The sequence below is a fragment of the Corvus moneduloides genome, chromosome 1 (assembly GCF_009650955.1).
Source record: "Corvus moneduloides isolate bCorMon1 chromosome 1, bCorMon1.pri, whole genome shotgun sequence".
Classification (NCBI taxonomy): Eukaryota; Metazoa; Chordata; class Aves; order Passeriformes; family Corvidae; genus Corvus; species Corvus moneduloides.
In genome coordinates, this window is record NC_045476.1 from 67,514,188 (window position 1) to 67,533,878 (window position 19,691).

The window sequence follows — 19,691 nt, forward strand, 5'->3', positions numbered from 1 at the left end:
GACAAGATTTCAGCAGTAAAGGCCAAAGGGAACACCAAGCCCCTTCACACTAGAGCTGGAGGGTGGGCTGGAGCTGCCAAGGTTACACAGATCCTTCCTCCCACTATACAAAGAGGTTCCCTTCTAAGCACTACTTGCTAAACAGCTTATTCCTTAAGAGATATCTATCAATATAAATTCATATTACACTAACATTGCTACGCATGTTGCAATCATCAGCTGGCAAAGAATGATGCAGTAATGCTGTTCTGATGTTTTTTGCTCTTCTAGTGTTTCTTAATACTGCTGATTCCCCCAAAGGAACAAATTCCCTGAGCAGAAGCCATCAGGTTACACAGATTAGAGTGGCCTTTGAAGATGAGCTGTGCCAACAGCATTTAGAAGTTAATAAGGATGTGAGCAATGAAACCAGAGCTTGACACAGAAATATTATGGCTCTCCAGCAGTAACCTGGCTGACCTAGTGGCATCACATTGCCAAACAGTCAGAAAACTCAATCTTTGTTTCTTTAAAAAGGACCAAAAATAATAACCAGCCTTCAAGTTAAAAGCTGACTTAATTCACTTACAAAAGTCATCATGAGCTGTAATGGCACCACCTCCCCCCCGTTTTTAATTTTGTTCTTTTCATTATCATTATCCCAGGTGGCTTCCAGGAAGTCCCTTGCAAACTAGTCACTTTTATGAAGATGGCCTATTTTAATCACAGTCCCTTGACAAGAACAGCTAATTATCTAACTTTTCTGTCTGAACTACCAGATGGCTTTAGTTCTGTACTTAACTTGCTTTTAGTTTTCAGTGACTAGTGATCTTTGCACACTGGAAAATGTCAGGGATTACACAGAACAGAAATAATACCAGTACCTCAGACACACACAGGATAGAAATGTATGTATCTACTGCATTCTTCCACTAAAATAATAAAGTTATTTAAGATGGCAAGCATCTGTCAGATTTTCTTTTCTTATGGGACTCCCCAAAGGTGTGCCAGTAGGTTTTTGCTGTTATTGCATTGTTTGGTTTTTTGTCTTTAAACAACATTAGCATCCATTTCAAGGGAAGCAAGTGGGAGTTCTCACGTTGTTCCCACCAACCCCTTTTGCACTGTCCCAGTTGTCCTCCTCCTGAGACCCCACTTTTGGCTGCACCTACTAGCCTGAGACAGCAGGAAGCATGTCCACACTGCATGCCGTGGCCCAGCAGACCTCGGGACTGAGCATCTAAGCCTGGTGTCCCATGGGAATACACAAACGCTCAAGTTCAGGGGGATGGGATTGCAAGACTGTCATCACTGACTGCAATTAGCAAGTACAGCTTCCATGTGCTTGCTAAGACATGTACCAAAGCAGGCAGATTTCCACTGGTTCCAAAAGCAGGAGTTTAGGTGGAGTTTGAGAGCATCCCTGTGAATAACATAAAAAAAAAAGGAGGGAATCTGGCCTGAGTGCATTGGAGCAGTATTTTCCCCTGGTGAGCACTAGGGAAATACAGCTGACTCTGACTAAAGACAGTGGAGATCAACCAAAAACAACGTCAAAGATCAGCCAAGTGAAGGAGTTTTGTGCACAAGACATGGTACTTCAGGAGGGCAAAACCCACTGGATATTAACTATAGCAAATATATCCCTCATGAGTCATGCTCATAAAAATACAGGCAATTTCCTCCTATATTCTTCTCACTATATTTAAAATCTAGAGCTCATTACATACACCTATTCTTCACTGCCAAAAATCTTTTTTCCAAGCTGTAGCAACAATGCAAACATTGATTTGGTTTTTTCTATTGGTTACAATTTGTGTGAATAACTGTAGCCACTCAGTGATATTGCAACATTCACTACAAAATAATTGAAGAAGCCGGACTTGAGAAAATTCTTATGACTCTGACAACACAGAAGAAGCTTTAACTTCTTTAAAAAAAAAAAAAAAAAAGAATAGAAATTGAGTCTATTGTCTCAATACAAAAACAAATAAAAAAGCATTGATAGGGAAGAAACACTCAAGTTTCTACAAAGGCACCACAAGTAACAGTAAATAAGATGTAAAACAATTTTTTTTTTTTTTGGTGTCTATATATCTTTAGACAGTTGGTCACTTTTAACCACCTGCTCTAAAAGCTTTAGGATGTATTTCTAGAACAAAGAAAATACCATCACATTCAGAAAGCAAATTTTAGTCATATTAGATCTAAGAACATACATACTTAATTTAATTACACTAATAGCAAATCTGAAGGAAGAATCACTGTTTTTTTAAAATATAGCTTTTGCTATCAGTTACTTCTGTGAATAACTAGAAACAGCAACATTATCATATTATCATAGTTTATACTATAGCAAACACCATCAGACAAGTGTCCCTGGGTACCATCACAGCAACATTAGGGTGCCTAAGCGTAAACAACAATCAGAGTTTTCTCAGGTTTACAGCAGTGGCTCTGGGGCAGAACAGCAGAAAAGAAAGGCTGGCTGAACACCTGCCACTCCAGTGGCAAAACCGATTTTTGCTGGTGTAATGGTTGTTACAGCTTCCATTTGTAAGGCTGCTCATCTCCGAATTCATCATGGCAAGGATGCTCATTGAATCAGTGGAACACCTTTAGACTGACGAACTTGGAACAGTTCTCAGATTTGGGTCTGGATTCCAAAACTGGTTTGACCTTCTCAATCCTTAGTGGAAATTACGTCAGGTTTCATTTTCTGCCACTAGAGACCAAATCAAGCCAGTTCTTGGAACAAGTACTCCAATAGAAAACCAAAACAGAAGATTCTCCACCCCTTTAATATTTGCTTGAATGTATTCATGAGAGATTTATACATGCAAAGCCTCCCAAACTGAACTATAATTTACATCTGTAGATTCCATAACATTAATCTTGTAACAATCACACTGTAATATCTATTTTTAGCGGTTTTGGAGTCAATTTAAGAGTCAGTGTTGAATGTAAGAGGTCTTGGGAAGCTGACTTGTAACGACAATCTCTAGTTATACTTCACAGAGCCCTAGATCCTCCTGAAATGGAAAACAAGGGTAACTATTGCCAAGAAAACTAGGTTTGCTTGATTTTTCCCACATAGTGCTGTTCAATGCTCAGTTAACCACAGAATCACAGAATCAATGCTACATCCAGTCTTAAACACTTCCAGGGACAGTGATTCGGCCACCTCCCTGGGAAGCCCATTCCAATGCCCAACCACCCTTTGTGTGAAGAAATTCTTCCTAAAGTCCAACTTAAACCTTCCCTGGCACAGCTTAAGACTGTGTCTGTCCTCTTGTCCTGTCACTTCTTGCCTGGGAGAAGAGACCAACCCCCACCTGGCTACAACCTCCTTTCAGGCAGTTGAAGAGATCAACAAGGTCCCCCCTGAGCCTCCTTTTCTCCAGGCTGAATACCCCCAGCTCCCTCAGATGCTTCTCACAGGACTTGTGCTCCAGACCCTTCACCAGCCTTACTGCCCTTCTCTGGACACGCTCCAGCATCTCAACATCCTTCCTAAACTGGGGGGCCCAGAACTGGACACAGCACTCAAGGTGTGGCCTCACCAGTGCCAAGTACAGGGGAAGAATCACTGCTGGCCACACTGTTCCTAATACAGGCCAGGATGCCATTGGCCTTCTTGGTCACCTGGGCACTGCTGGCTCATGTTCAGCTACTGTCAATCAGTACCCAAGGTCCCTTTCTGCCTGGGCACTTCCAGTCACTCTGTCCCCAGCCTGTGGTGCTGCAGGGGGTTTTTGTGGCCAAAATGCAGGACCAGCCTGGGCTCTGAGCAGTTTGTAACACTGCAGCATCTGTTGCCACTCCTCAGTTTGGTTAAATAAGTGGGGGAGTGACTTCAAGTTATGATTTTAAATGAACATGTCCTGGATTGTCTAGCTTCTGTCACATAGTCATTTGCCCAAGCAGCAGCAGCATGAGAGAGATCTCATCTGCCTGCCCTGTCCTGGCTGCCCAGGCAGCCTTGGCCAAGTCAGTTTTAGGCTACATCCCATCCTGAGCTCAGCTGCACATCATCTCCTCACCTAGAGGAACCCCTAGCTATGTCCTGCCCTAGTGCTGGGATAAGACCCCTCTCTTTTCCCTACATCTTGGTTCCCACGGACCCGGAGGGAGACCAAAAATAGCTGTAACATCTCTGCAGCAAGCCCTGAATGGCAAACTTAAACACTGCTTGAGTGTTCTGTAACTTCAATTTCCCACTGAAACAAAGAGCTACCTCACCACAAAAGTGATATAAAGTTATCATATATATTAATGAACACAAATAACCCAATCAATAATGCCTATATAGGCAAATATTGACAAAGGGCAACAATTTCACAGAAGCAACTCAAGTACAGAGTCCTCCTGAGTCATTCCTCTGTGGGATTACTGCTCCATGGTGACTTTCTTTCAAAGCCCTGACTATCTCACAGCATCTTCTCATGCATATGCATGTTGCCAGTGTCCATTCTGCAATCTGAATCACTTCCTGTCTGCAGCTTCATTAAGTGGAAGCCTCCTAAAAGAAAAATGAGGGGGTGGAGGGGTGGGAACCTCAGGGGAAAAAATATTTACAGCTAGAAAACACAAGGACAAAACTCTTTTTCTTGACAGAGACTACTGCATATTTAAAGCACAGCAGACAACACCTCTGAGAGCATATATAAACAATTGCATATTAATACAAAGCATTTCCTTCCTTTTTTCATGAAAGGAGTCATTTGAATAAGACAAGAAATAATTTCTTCCGTTTATGTTCATCCATCCTTGGTACATATCTCTGCACCATCATTTAAGCATTAAGAGTATACACATGGTATATAAAGACCTGTGTTCCTGCAGACATTCATAATATCATGTAAGAACTCTGATTAACAGCCATATCTTAACATCATCTAATAAAATTCCTAACATGGGTGATATACAACAGTATCAGAAGGCCTGCAGATACAGACCAGCTTGGGCAAGTCACATGAGTGAGTTATCTTTAGTACTGGAAGGAACTGATGAGGTAATTCCTTCAGTAACTTATCAAAGAAAAAAAAATATACAGCTTTAAATCCTAACTCACACTTTATCCCACGTAGCAGCAGGAGGGTTTTACTAATTGCAATCTGCAGAACATATGGACTGGAATACATCCCATCATCCGGCACCTCAAAACTACAGGCATTAAGTCACTAAGCTTTAGCACACTGTTTACAATTTGCCTTATGAATATGTCACTGCATTTTACATTACTAAGGCATACATGTAAAGAATAAAAAGAAGCTTTATTGGTTGCAACTAACACAAACATCAAAGACATACAGTGCAAAGAAATCCATGATTACCCTGCCTTTCCATTGAAGCTAAGCAAGGACAGTGGCTTTACAACCCCCTTTTTACACAAAACAGATTCAGAATCTTTTTTTTCCTGCCTTCACATTTCCTGACTTCATCCTTGTGTAAGGAAGCCTGTGAGCCTTTGAAGCCTCCACCCAAAACAAACATGAATCTTTATAACTTTTGTAATCTGCTTTTTGGCCACCCAGTGAGAATCTAACAGGATCCCTTGTTTGAAGGCCACCACAGAATAATACTAGCAGGAGAAAAGAAAAAGAAGATGAGATCCAAATATAATCATTACATAATATTTTACTAATGAAGTATAAAGCTGCTATAATTTAAGCAGCATGTTAAGATCTTTATTAATCAACTTCAAATAAAGGACTATATTCATCAATTTAGCAGAGTGAAAACAAAACAAGCAGAAAATAATTCTAATGTTTGAACAAGAATTCTAAAAATGACACATCTCTCAGATAAATAGGCAGTATTATTGTAAATTTTGAAACCTCTCCTAAACAGGCATCCCCTGGAGACACATCAACCTGTGACTGACATGGTTCCTTCCAAGAATAATCAAGCTGTGTTACCAAGAGCACACACTATGCAGGACTGTGGTGTTGAAACCCCAGACCAAACACTGAGGAGAAGCTGCCTCAAGTTTCTGGAATCCCAGAAACATGTTTTGGGAAGGCTCTCTCACCGCAACCACCATCCCTGGTGCAAACGGAACAGTATAGCAAGTGTTGGTGCACAGGTGACAATTCAGTGCCAGAGGGATGCTTCCTTCCATCCTGAAATAGGTTATGCCTCCCCATAATTTTAATCTTCACTCTAAAAAAACTATGGATGGAGCAGTACAGCTAAAAAGGTATTAGCTGTCCCATTATCATGATCCAAAACTGTATTTGGCTCCTATTTATTTCACACTGTCATGATATACAACTTCACAGCCCCTTTTTATCTTCCCTCCATTCACATTTCTGAGAGCATTTTAATTTGCAAGGAAGTTTTCATTCTGAAGGATTCTGAAGTTACTTTCATATCATATAGGTTACTTCTAAAGAAAACCCAGATGTAATTCCAGTTTAATGTCTTTTTGCTACCAAGTTATGCACCCCTGGGAAATCCTTCAAACAAAAAACCATAGTCTCGGGATTTTTCTTATCAAAAACAACCTGTAACTTTTAGATATTTCAAACTCTTCCATGTAGTTTGTCTTACATTAATTTATTAGCACTTTCATTTATCATCCCACAGCTGTATTTCAAAATAATTTTTAAAAGAATACTCAGAAGTGCACTGCTATGATATATTGTAACAGTTACTTATTAATTACAATCATTAACTGCAAAGGCAGAGATACTGAAATAACGCTCACAGTGAAGCATTCTCAGAAAAGAAACAGAAGAAGCACTGATCAAGACATATGGACACATATCTGTCTCATATTGGCTGCTTTGTTTTTCCTTCACATTCATATGAAAGTTGCAAAGCACGTTTCTGCCATTACTCTTAAGGAAAAACTGAAAAAAAAAAAAAAAAGGAGTAGAAACACAGATCAATATGTGGAAGCTCTGTGGTCCACCTATAGCATTCCTTCCCAGCTCACAAACTGTCAATATAACACAGGAAAGATTAGGAAAAAATTGCACTGTTTAAGTGTTCTGGAACTTTTCAGAAAATTAAAGGATATGTCCTGAGGAAAAAGCACCCTAGAGATTCAGGCCTTTTAAAAACATTCTCCTTTTCTTACACCTTCTGGACAGCATCTCTTCACAATATGAAATCCTTTGATCTCCACTTATTTGCTGTGGCACCTGCATCCTAGGGCTGGGTTTTCTTTGTTTGTGGTTTTAGAAAATCATACTCTAGAAATACACTGAAGTGTCCAAAAGGTCTCCTAAAGTACAGAAAACCAGGGTTCCTGAAGAGAGAAGGAAAAATAGGCTGCTAGACACAGCATTTCTGCAGTGAAACAGAGCCATATGCACACATAATACAGGTCACACCAAAAGTGAGAGTGAGTGGCAATGTGAAATAGCTCCACAGAAATGAACACTGCAGTCAAAGAACACATTTTCCAAATCAGGGCAATGAATATTTGATCCATAGTGACAACTCTGTTATTTTTTAAAGTGTGAGAAGAACTTTATGATATAGTAAATGTATCCCAGCTCACACGTTATCTCATGTAAGAAGGTTCTGGGTATTGAACGAGCCAAAGATAGGAAATTGCCTAAAGGTGAATGTACTGCAATGCCCTGATGCAAGCAGCCAACAACGGCAGGGCCCAGAGCCCTGGAATCCACTGACGCTAGGCAAGAATGCATCTGCAAAATATATCTGGGACCACTCAAACCTCCAACCCCAAAATACCATCAACAGGAAGTTTGCTGTGAGGTGCATTTCGGTTTGCAAAAAGGCAAATTGATACAATATTTTGTATCTTCAGCTACCTTCGCTCAGTGCTACAGATCATCTCACAGGACCTATCTACACGTTTAGCAATTATATTCAAAGAATTGCTAGAAAATAAATAAAAATCTTACCAACATCTTAAGCAGAAACATATCTTGAACTGTATTTCATAATGTTTAGGATTTTTTTTGACAATTAATTAAATTTTTTTTAAGCAGGTCATTGTAACATACAGTAAGTACCACACCCTGTGAGGAGACACAGTACTGGGGAAACACTACTGTCACCTTTTTTCCCCTACAATGTCTGTCACTGCCATTCTGGAAACAGGCATTGCTCTCCCTTTAAGACAGTGCTGCTCACAGCTCTCTACTTAGCACATGGAAAGAGGAAAACTTTCCTAAAGGAAACATCTTGGATACATGTAAACTGCTGAGAATTTAAGAAGGATACACTACAGAATTACCAGCTTTATTAAAACCTGAAAATACAGAATGGGCACCCAGCAAGAAGAGGATAAACTTGTCAATTTCTCACTGTATTTCCATTTTTTCCAAATTCTACACAAAGAATGAGGGATTCAGTATGACCCACTTTGCTGCTGCCTCATCTTCCCTCCATCACAAGAACAGTTCAAGTGAAAATAATCCCTTCTCACTCACTACATATTCTCTGTAAAGCAATACATGAGCTGAACAACCCACATCATCACAGTGAAGATACTGAATGGTTATCTTTCAAACTGAATCTTTTTCTGCTAGACTTACACAGTGCTAGATACCAGTTGCACGGAAAATTCTAATATATATACATCTACACACACGTTGTGTACACACACACACACTTCCCATGAATAAGAAAGGCCTTCTGTGAGATTCTGGCTATGCACAAGCATTCCTTCCCTTGCCACTAACCAGCATGTAAAATAACTCTCCTCCCCTGAAAATTTCTTTTATTGGGATATTTGTTTCGAATTCATCCAAAAAAACTGAATCAACTGACAAATCTGAAATAGCTAAACTGCCATTTACAACTGCAATCTGGCTCTGGTCAAACATTTATTATTTTTATTTGCAGAAGATCAAAATTACTTTCAGAGTAAAGCACTTTTTCAAAGGCCCTTGGTGCGAATTCAAATTATGAAAACTCATCACTGACAACATTAGTATATTCCTTTCTGTGAGATCCAGTTCTGCATTCCCCACAGAAAGTACATTAACCCCTTAAATAAGCAACCTATATAGGCTTGCTTCCAGCTGCTTGTAAGCAGAATAATTCAAACCTGGAGGCTGGAACCAGCTGCTGTCTTTTAAAGAAGCATTTGTTTCATCCCAACATCCTTGTCGATAAGATAAAAATAAATATTCTCACAATTCAAAAATCTCCTTTCCTGAGTCACGGAAAAAAGAATTAACCTTTTATTTCCAAGAAAGCATTCATCAACCTTAAGAGAATGGAACAGTAATAAGAAAATTCATAAGACACTAACAAAATTAATATGAACTAAATATGCAGCTCAAAAAAAAAAAAAAAATAAAATAAGGGATGTCTTCGGTATTTCCACAAACCACCTTGAAATAGAAATTGGTTTTTGGGTTACTTAATATTGTGATTTTGAAAGGGAAAAAAACAAAAAACACCCAAAAATACTCCAACTGTCATACCTGATATTCACAGAATAGTAAACTTTTTCATAAGGTAAGACCATCCATCTTCTGTACCTCCAAGCAAGGATTCCATATACAGAACATTCCATGTATTTTGACCACCAGAAATGTTAATTTCTACACCAGAAGTCACCTAGCTATCCATCCTACACCACCACACACAAATTAATCCAACACCACCACACACAAATCATCATTTATTTTAAAACATTGTAAGAAAAGAAGTGGCAATGACTCCTCCAGAAAGAGCTACCAGAGACACTTCTCCAGGGTGTTGATGTCCTTGGGAACTCCTCCTCCCACTCACAAACAAGCAGCAGGAATTAGACAGCATTTGCTTACTTGGGGGAGGCATGAGGGTGCTGAGAGCATTGGGAAAGTGGCAGGGGAAGCATTCAAAGTGGTTTTAGCTGCTTTTTGCATGATTTGATCTCTGGCAAGAAGCCTGAGAGCAGCTGCCACAGTGCGTCAGCTCCCTGAAGACCTGAAGTGATCTGTAGGATCATGGTTTGGGAATCTTTAGACCAGGTCACTGGGAAAAGCCATTTAATAATGGAGTTACAAACCCCAGTCAGCGATGGCATACAGCTTTAAGCAAAAACATCCTTTCTAATTACAGCTGTGTTTGCACTCCAGTTAAACACTGACATTTAATAAGTCTCACACAAGAGGGTCCTAAAGAAAAACACTCACTAAATATTTGTTTTAATTTAAATACAGTGTGACTCAGTTTTGGGTAGGTCTCATCACCGCTAACTGGAATTCCCCGCCAGGTCAGGGACCGGTGATGGAAGCGGCAGAGCTCAGCAGAATGCCCCACGGCAGATCCAGCCCAGCGCCTCTCCTTCCCACATGGACTCTCCGTGAGAACAGCTCGGGCTGGGCTGGCTCTGCACTAGCTCATGCTCAAATCCGCATGAAATCATCCTTGAAGAGGCTGCTGGGTACTGGGGGGAGGAATTCCGCCTCTGCCCCAGCCCCCAGGCAGACGCTTCTGCCCTCTCTGTATTCTTCACAGCACAGCAACATGCTGCAAGTATGAAACCTCCTAGATTAATAATGAGAACAGGGCAACGATCTCCCTGGACTGCATCCATTTCACGTGAACTACGAGAACTTGGATTTATTTCAGTAATGGAAAGGAATAAAATGCAAGGAGCAAGAGGAGGTTTTCCACACGGGCGTTCTACATCTCCAAGGAAAGAATGGGGACAAAACCCACGCTGAGACATTTCTGGTGCATGGTGTGGGCCAAATTTCTAAACTTTCAACCTTTTTTGCATTTTCAACTTTGTGCACTTAATAGTATTCCTCTTACTGATTTTACACAGTACTTTTATTGTGCTCTTTTATTATGCTTAGATAAATCTACGTGATTGGCACAGAGCAAACATCCTCACCTCACAGGAGATGTGCACTCAGGTTTGAATGCACACACAGTGAAAAAAAAAACAGACACTGGGGAAAAGTTGGCAGAGTTTTTGGTCACAGTTTTATTTATAAGCCACTATGTCCCAGATGCAAGCCACATGCATCCTATTTCCAGTGGTGTCAGTGTATCAAGCTTAGCCCTAAAATTACTAGGTTAAAGTAAGTATGGGGTATTTGCTTTCCTAAAAAATGATGCATTTATTTAAGGCATTAATAACTCACACACATGAGAAAGAGGAAGGTACTCACCAAGAAAGCACAAGAACTGTTCCATAGGTCCTATCTCTATCACACTGTTTCCCTCCTCTTTTTGCTCTGACTCTTCAGCCGAGGAATTGCCAAGGGTATTCGTTACTCCTCCGGCAGGCTACCAGCTTTGAATGCAAAAGCCTGATGGAGACTGTTTGGAAGATACCTATAATGCACAAAAAGGCCACAGACCAGGTACAGAGAGGTCCAGGCTAACCTGTAGACTCTTTTAATACTGAGTGACTCCAAGCCTGCTGCAACTCGTAAGGTGAGTGGATACACACAAAAAGAATTTCACCAATGACAACTTCTATATGGAACAAATTCTTTTTCCCTTTCTGACACTACAATATGCTGCTTCTTTTACCTTGTTTGATAAGGGTTGCCCCCCCCAAAAAATGTCTGAGACCTACTCCCTATTACTGAGGAGACTATTTTCATAAACAAGAAAAAAAATGAGATAAATCTATTTTAACCACTGCTTTAGTGAAAAGGAAAGACTAGATAGAAAAGTTGACCGTCAAAAATTGCTGCATATGTCAATTTATTGAGAAGGATCAAACAGACAAAAGTAAATGCAATGGGGACTTCAGGATCTTAGAATGGTAAATTTTGAGAAACCAAGGAAATTACTGAGGCTGTCCTCAAACACAGAAATACCTCACTTGAAAAAGGCAAATGTTATTCACACTCCCATTCCAAGCAGGAAGGGAAAAAATGGTAAGGAAAGATTGGAAGCTTGCCCGGATGAATAAACACTTCAAACAGGATATTGAGAGGAAGTCCAGACTCCACAAAGAATGAAAAGATTAATTAGGAAGAAGACAATGTCTCAGGGCTATGAAGTGTTGAAACTGTAAAAGAGGACAGAAGCTCAGCCAAAGGGAATTCAGCCCAGGCAACCCAAAATGAGTTTGCCACGCGTATGAGGATGACTTCTAGAATTTCACTGTGGCTGCTGACTGATTCGGGAGTGCTGGGAGCCAGGCACATGGACAGAAAGACTGGGTGGGAGGGATCCCCTCCCCAGCTCCTCCCAGCCCAGAGTAATTTAGATTTACATCTACACAGCCTACCAATTCATCTAAAGCAATTACTCTAGATGCACCTTTTCTCTCATCAGGTGAAGAGAAAGGAAAGTCCAGTTCCACTGGACTGAAGTGTCTCCCACAGAGCTAAGTGAAGCAGACTGAAGTGCTGTAAATGACACAGACAATTCCAGAAGCAGAGAGGAAAGGTGAAAGACAACCACTGCCTGGCCATTTCTGCCATCACACAAACGACACAGGCCGAGGCAGTCAAGCTGAAAGCCTCGACAGGTCACAGGCTCAGCATGGCGACTGCCAGAGTATTTCTGATGCTCACAGTGGGCTCTGGCTACTCCTCCAAGCAAAAGAATCTGCTGCATCTTCTCCCACTCATTTCCTGCCAAGCAGGAGGCCACAGGGCCCAGAGAAAGTTACTCTAGATAGATATTTCCATAAACATAAGTTATAATGTCTCTTCTTCACAGTGCGCTATGAAACAAGGGAAATAAAGATGCACTAGTAGCCCCTTTGGAGCAATAGCTTTCTCTACTTTCTCCTCTATTTTATTATAGTTGCAGTACCCATAATATTTCTCTCCACACTTCGCTCCCTTCATAACCAAAACATAACAGTTTGTTAGACAAAGCAGATTTAGAACCATACTCATTTCATCTTTTATCTATCCCTCCATCCATGTACAAAAACACATTCCATAGAAAACTTTTGCTTTACTGGGCTCTCTAAGTATGTACATATATATACTGGGGGGAAGGCCTGATGGTGATGTGGTTAGGAACAGTTCCTTGTCACTAACCAAATCATTCCTGTAATCCTTACCCAACAACAGATGACACAGAACACAATACAAATCTGACTGTCTGATGGAAAAAGTTAACATGGAGTATCATTTTTGGCAAAAGAAGAGTACTTTTGCCAGTGCTAGTTTGGTCAGCTCAACAGGCCCCAAAATAAAGAGATACATTTGCATATTCACTATGCATGTCAACTCAAACTTTTTAAGGATTAAAATGGAAGCTGTACCTGAACTTAAGGATATATGGAAACAGGAGAAATGCAATATCCTAATTGAAAACAAGAATACATCTCATTTCTTTAATGCATTTGAATGCTTTTACGTGAATACAAAACTGACATTAAAGTCCAATGTTGCTGCAGGTGTCAGTCAACTTTCTGTGATTTCTCATTAAATCATATCTCATTTTATTAATTTCTTATTGGACTTGATATTTTCAGATTTTCCTAGAAAAATAACTCCGCAATCAGTCAATCAAAAATATTTTGAAAGACAGTAATTTACAGAGCTTTGTTCCTTTGGGGCCTAGGAGCATGCCTGCCATGACCAAGGTGCATGCATAAAAATTGCTGCAAAGACACAGCCATGCATCAGCTGAACCAATGTGATTGGTGCTCCCAGAAACTCAAAGCCTCAGACACACTCCACTCCCTCCAGGCAGCAGGCTTTGAAACAGGCCATGAAGGTCAATAAATATCTGGTCTCCCCAAGCCTAAGAAAAAAAAAAATAAATTCAAGAATACGACATCCACAAAGCCATACTACCCCAGCTGAAATGGGTTCTCAGACACTGAAACCATTTTGCACTAAGAGCAGCAGAGAAAAGGGAGAACAATTCCAAAATCTACCTTGAATGGCACTCAGAAGTAGACAGTTAAAAAAAAAAGGAAACCACAAAAACATCACACAAATAAAATAAAACACACATACACTTGTAAATAAACAGCATGTTTTACAATAGCATCAGCTCCTGTGGAAACTGTGGTAAGCAGCCACTGATGGAGCACATTAATGCAATATCAAATGGCAGGAGCCGACAACTGTGTCAGGGCTCGTAAGGAAGCAAAATCAGCTCAGCCTCTGCACCGAGGAAGGACTAGAAAGACATAGTCACAGGCCTTCTGCCTTTGAAGCACTTCACAGGACAGTGCTCCAAGCAGAGCACCTATAGATGGAAAACTTGTGGAGTGGGAGAAGAAAATGCAAAACAATTAGAAGAAACCTGTCATTTCTCTGCCAAATGATTTCCTATGATCCAGCAGGTATCATCTTAACCAAATGAAGTTCAGCTACTTGGTTCTGATAAACTCTAGCCCTGCCAAGGGTGCAAGAAAGATGAAGAAGCTGCAAAAGCAGCTGGTCTTGTGCTAAGAAACACAAGGAGAGGTGGCACAGAGCCACAAACAGCCTCGGAGCTCTGCTGAGTACCATGGGCAAATTACAAAGATTGTTTTACCAGTTCCGGACCTTGGCACCTCAGCAATTACCTACTTGTCCCTGAGCAGTCAAAATTAAGGTCAGACAAAGTGATGAAGGTAGGAGAGCTTGCAAAAGGATAAGAACAAACATAGACCTGGAATTTTCCATACAGGGTACCAGTTCTGAACCTTTCTTCTAGGCTTGGTGCATGACAGAACATATCTGTCAGCATCTCAAATAACTGTGAAGATGATATTGATTTCAATGTATTTCACTGGAAACCTGAGGGAAGGTTAATGATTTGCTTTTATTGTTGTTTCCTTATAAAATTTTGATCTGAACATCTGGAAGGAGTTATCTGTTTTACTTTCATTTTCTCATCCTCTTGTACCTCCTCTAAAAACCAGTGGTGTACAACTCATCTACAGAAATATTTAACAAAAAATGTAAGTTTCACAAAAAGGAGTCCTGCAAAAATATGAACAGAGGAACTAATACAGAAATTTTTCTTCAGGAGTTTTTCCAGGATTCCTTTGAGAGGAACACAACCCAAGTTTTTCTCCTGTGATGAGCAGCACTCTTCTGTAGACATGTTCTGCTCTCCCCATAATATTACTTCATCAAAACTAAAAAGCAGAAAAAAATGTTACTCCCAAAGTCTGTGTATCAGCTCTGTACTAGTCCATTGGTAGTAGGATTTAGTCATGAAACCTGTATAAAATCCAACAGAGAAGTAGATTAAAAATTTCCTAAGGCTCGAGCCTATGCATTTAAATTACTGAACTAGAACTAAGAGAGATGATGATAAAGAGTCACATCTAAATAATCCTCAGATATTTCAGCCACTCTAGCAAATATTTGCTGTTTCTATAAATCTCCTCTCAGCACCTGTCAAGAGTACAGCCAGCAACATGGGGAAATAAATACATTCAGCAGGCACAGATTTCCAATAAATCCAGTGAATTTGGGAGCTCACTAATTCCCCTCTACAAGCAAGAAAAAAAATTTACTAAAAACCTTAATCTCCCATGTGCTGATACAGCACTTCCCAACTCCAAATCACACTGAATTTCCCCCAGCTGTCAGCACTGAGCTCAGCAGGGGCATCAGCAGGGGAGCAAAGGCAGGAGCAGGACTTAGGGAGCACAACATTCACTACGCTGAGACTGGAGGTTAATGCTGAGAGACAAGAAGTCATAGTGGGAGGAGGAAAAGGAAGCAACACATCAAATCAAAGCCACACATTTAAACTGGCTTGTTCTTCCCCTTCTACCCATCCTTTAAACATCCTTTTTTCCTGGGTTGCATCTTTCACCATGTGAAAGGGGGGGCAGTTGTTTGTTTTCTCCAATATTTATTCACTTATTCTGCTGGCATTTTACTCTCCTCAAAACCCTTACTATTAAAAGATAATGTATTTCTTCAGCTGAGCCCCAGTGTCAAATCTCACACAGGGGACCTGAACTGCTATTTTAAAGCAAGCCATATTCAAGAAAAATCATTAAAAGGAGACACAAATAAGGCCCTGTTGGTGTTTACAACCATGTTGTATTAATGCTACTGTGTCTCCTGCACCTGTAAAGCCTGATACCATTTGTGTCTACAAGCCACTATACTGCCACACAGCCAGAAAGTCTGACAGAGCTGCTAAACCCCAGGAGGAAAAGAAAAAAAATTGAGTAAGCAGGTCTCTGTGTAACAGATAAAAGAAAACCTGAAGGCTGCAAGATTTTTTTACTTTTCCTTAACACCACAGAAGAAAAGCAGTATTTTCTTGGTTGAATTGCACACTCTCATTTCTTCTCTTACTCTGATTTCTCTAGATCTTTATAGAATTATACAATCCTTTAGGTTGGAAAGGACATTTAATATCATCAAATACAAGTGTTAACCTAACACTGCCAAGCTTCCCATTAAACCATGTCCCCAAGCACCCCATCTATACATGTTTTAAATACCTCCAGGGGTGGTGACAAACACTACTCTGGGCAGACTGGCGCAAATGTGGCTACCCTTTTAATGAAGAAATTTTTCCCAATATCCAATCTAAACCTCCCCTGGCACAACTTGAGGCCATTTCCTCTTGTCCTGTCACTTGTCCCTTGGGAGAAGAGACCAACCCTCACCTCCCTACAACCTTTCTTCAGATAGTTGTAGAGAGTGATGAGGTTCTACCTGAGCCTCCTTTTCTCCAGGTTAAACAAACCCAACTCCCTCAGCTGTTCCTCATATGATTTGTGATTCAAACCCCTCACCAGCTCTGTTGCCCTTCTCTGGACAGCTCCAGCACCTCAGTGTCTTTATTGAAGTGACTGGCAGAAATTAAACACAGGATTTGAGGTGTGGCCTCACCAGTGTTGAGTATAGGGGGACGTAGTAGGGAGTACTTCTGCGGGCCACACTATTGCTGATACAGGCCAGGATGCCATCGGCCTGCTTGGCCACCAGGGCACACACTGGCTCATGCTCAGCCACTATTGACCAGCAGCCCCAGGTCCTTTTCTGCTTGGCACCTCTCCACCCACATTCCCTCAGCCTTTAGCGCTGCAAGGGCTTCTTCTGAACCAAGTGCAGGACTCAGCACTTCACTTTTTTGAGCCTCATACAACTGGCCTTGAGCCATCAATCCAGCCTCTCCAGATTCCTCAGAAGAGCTTTCCTACCCTCCAAGAGCAACATTCCTGTCCAGCTTGCTGCCATCTGCGAACTCACTAAGGGTGCCCTCAGTCCCCTCATCAAGATCATCAATAAAGATATTAAACAAAACTGGCCCCGATACTGAGCCCTGGGGAACAGCACTGTGGCACAGAACACAGGCACTGATGACATCCCTCTGCAAAAATTACTGGGGAATGGTTGCAGAGTACAGTAATGCCAAAAGTTCTGAGCTACCTCAGAGGAAGGAAAAAAAAATTAATGTGGTCAGAAACAGCCAGTCAGTACTACAGGCTACAGATACAAAACAAATAGAGTGCAGCAAGAGTCAGCTTTTGACCCCCCGTCACTTGTGTATTTGCATCCTTTCCAGTCAACCTTCCTCATTTCACTACATCCAGCCATTCCACTACAAATACCTTCTGTGTCTGTTCAACATCTCTGCCAGGCTGAGCTCATGCTCTTATCAAAGAAAAACATTTCAAGAGAGTTTAGCTGTTGATTATTCACCTCCAGATCCCAGGAAAGGCTATGGCCAAATTCTCTGTCTGACTCACAGGTTTATTTGAATGCTTTGCACAAGTTTCTTCAGCCAAGGCAACGGAAAAACACTTTGGAAATCCCCAAAGGGTGGGCTTGTGCGCCTCAAATGAAGCTTGGCAGAATTAAAAGGCCTGGTGTGTCCCACATGCCTGCCACCTCCTGTGCCTGGAAGCCCATGGAGATGTATACTTTCACCATTAACTTCCACACACCAAGACGACCTCCTTGCTTTTTCACACATTTCACACCACAATGGGGCTTGGAGAGAGCATGAGGAGCCCCAGACAAAGGGAAACTGTGGGAGCCTGTGGCCCGTAGGAAGGGGTAAAATGGAATCTCACCAGCGGCAAGATGTAAAACTGTTCAACACGTGCTGGCAGGCCATACCTGGAGCTCCAGAAAAAAGATGGCAGCAACTTGAATAATTTTCACTAAAAACAATCCCAAAACAAAAACAAACCAAAAAACCAACCAACCAAAAAAAAAGAAAAACCCCACACAAACAGTCCCACTGACAGGGAGAAATGCTAAGTGTGCTCCATGGGCCACTTGGGGCTCACAGATGCCACATCAGCTTCTCAACCCCACAGTCCTCCCCTTCCTGAGGGACATCAGACCCACAAAAATGCATCAGAACAGCACTTTTTTGTATTGTGCCACTTAACAGAATAGCACCCAGGATTAACTCAGCCAGGGAAAAACACTATGGTTTATCAGGTCAGGACACTCCCTAGGAAGAAGATAACATGGTTTCCATTATCAAACTGCTTATGGCTTTTAATCCTGTGATAGTTGAAAGTCAAAATATATAAATAATAAAACTAATATGAGGGAAGGAACAAAGCCCTTGAGACAGATACCTCACTGCATGTCTGGACTAAATGTAAAACTGGCACCCTGGCGGCTTTACATCCACTTCACAACCAACCACCGTGACAATGAACCCACATGTGGTAGGAAACAAGCCTCATATGAGATCCTCACATTGTGTTGGGCTGCAGGATGTTAAAAGAGTTAAAAATTAAGGCATGCATGCATTGGTGTGATATTAGTCACTGTGTCACTTGTTCCACCAGTAGCCCATTAGACAGCAAAGGCTGGAAATCAATGAACACAAGCATCCTGTTCTTAATTAAAAAAAAAAAAATATACATATAAACTTTTTAAATGTGTGTGTATGTATAAAAACTCACACTTCTTTTAACAGTTCAAGTTTTTCATTAACAAGTCTTGTTTCATCAAGCAGTAAGAGCACAATCATTTTGACTGCATAATTTTACTACAATAATTTACATTACCACAACCCCAAAAAAAGTTTAAAAAAAAAAAATCAATGACAAAATCAAGACCAAAACAGCCTATAACTTCAGTTGAGATGATTGTATACATTACAATCCCTCAGACAGAAAGCATTCGATGTGAATTTGACAACAGCTTTCCCAGTGCATCTCATTTATAAGCTTTGACAGGCCAAGTTCTGCAAGCGAGAGATTTGTTGAAATTTTACTCTTCTAATGTTCCTTCCAGCTGACAACATGGCTACACAAATGAATTCTTTCTCACGTTTATTGGACATACTTCACTTTCAAAGGAGCCAGGTACTGGGAAGTAAATCAATAGGAGCATCAGCTGCCTTCCTCTGGGCATTCCCAACTGCTCTCCAGAATTTCCCATGGAGAGGTAAGGAGTTTACGCCTGACGATACATGGCAATGAAGGAAAACAACCTCAAGAAGCCGACCTCCTCTCACTTGTGTACGCTAAACACAGAGCAAACAAAACAAGAGCCTCAAACAGAAGTATTACTGCTAAAAATACTTTCACTCACCTCAAATAAGATCTCCATGGAATCTTCTACTCTGCACATAGACACTTCTACAGTAATATGGCCTTTTTCCTATTACTACAAACAGAACAGCATAAAAATTTAGCAAACCACATATATATTAAGATTTACATATCATCACTTTCCCATAATTAAAATTGAGTGGTTCAGGAAACTATTCTCACTGCAAACCCCTCCTTCACGGATCTTTGATGGAATCCTGCTGCTTTTAGAAAAATACTGGAATTAATATTTAATCATCATTTAAGTAGAACCCATCAGAACAGCAACCACTTTGTTCCCAGGTAATAAGCAACACAAATTCTAATC

General features: G+C 40.8%; 1 protein-coding gene across 11 annotated transcripts in view; it reads right to left on the reverse strand.

The window, feature by feature from the left end:
- Positions 1-19,691, reverse strand: part of LOC116446410 — a 300,266-nt gene that overhangs the window by 224,650 nt on the left and 55,925 nt on the right. Inside the window, exon 3 of one of the 11 annotated variants that reach the window (XM_032114187.1) lies at positions 19,365-19,439. The exons of the other annotated variants lie outside the window; for them this stretch is intronic. Coding sequence (XP_031970078.1) covers positions 19,365-19,403 — 39 coding nt within the window. The 5' untranslated portion in view covers positions 19,404-19,439. The remainder of the gene's footprint in view (positions 1-19,364; positions 19,440-19,691) is intronic. 11 annotated transcript variants of the gene reach the window in all.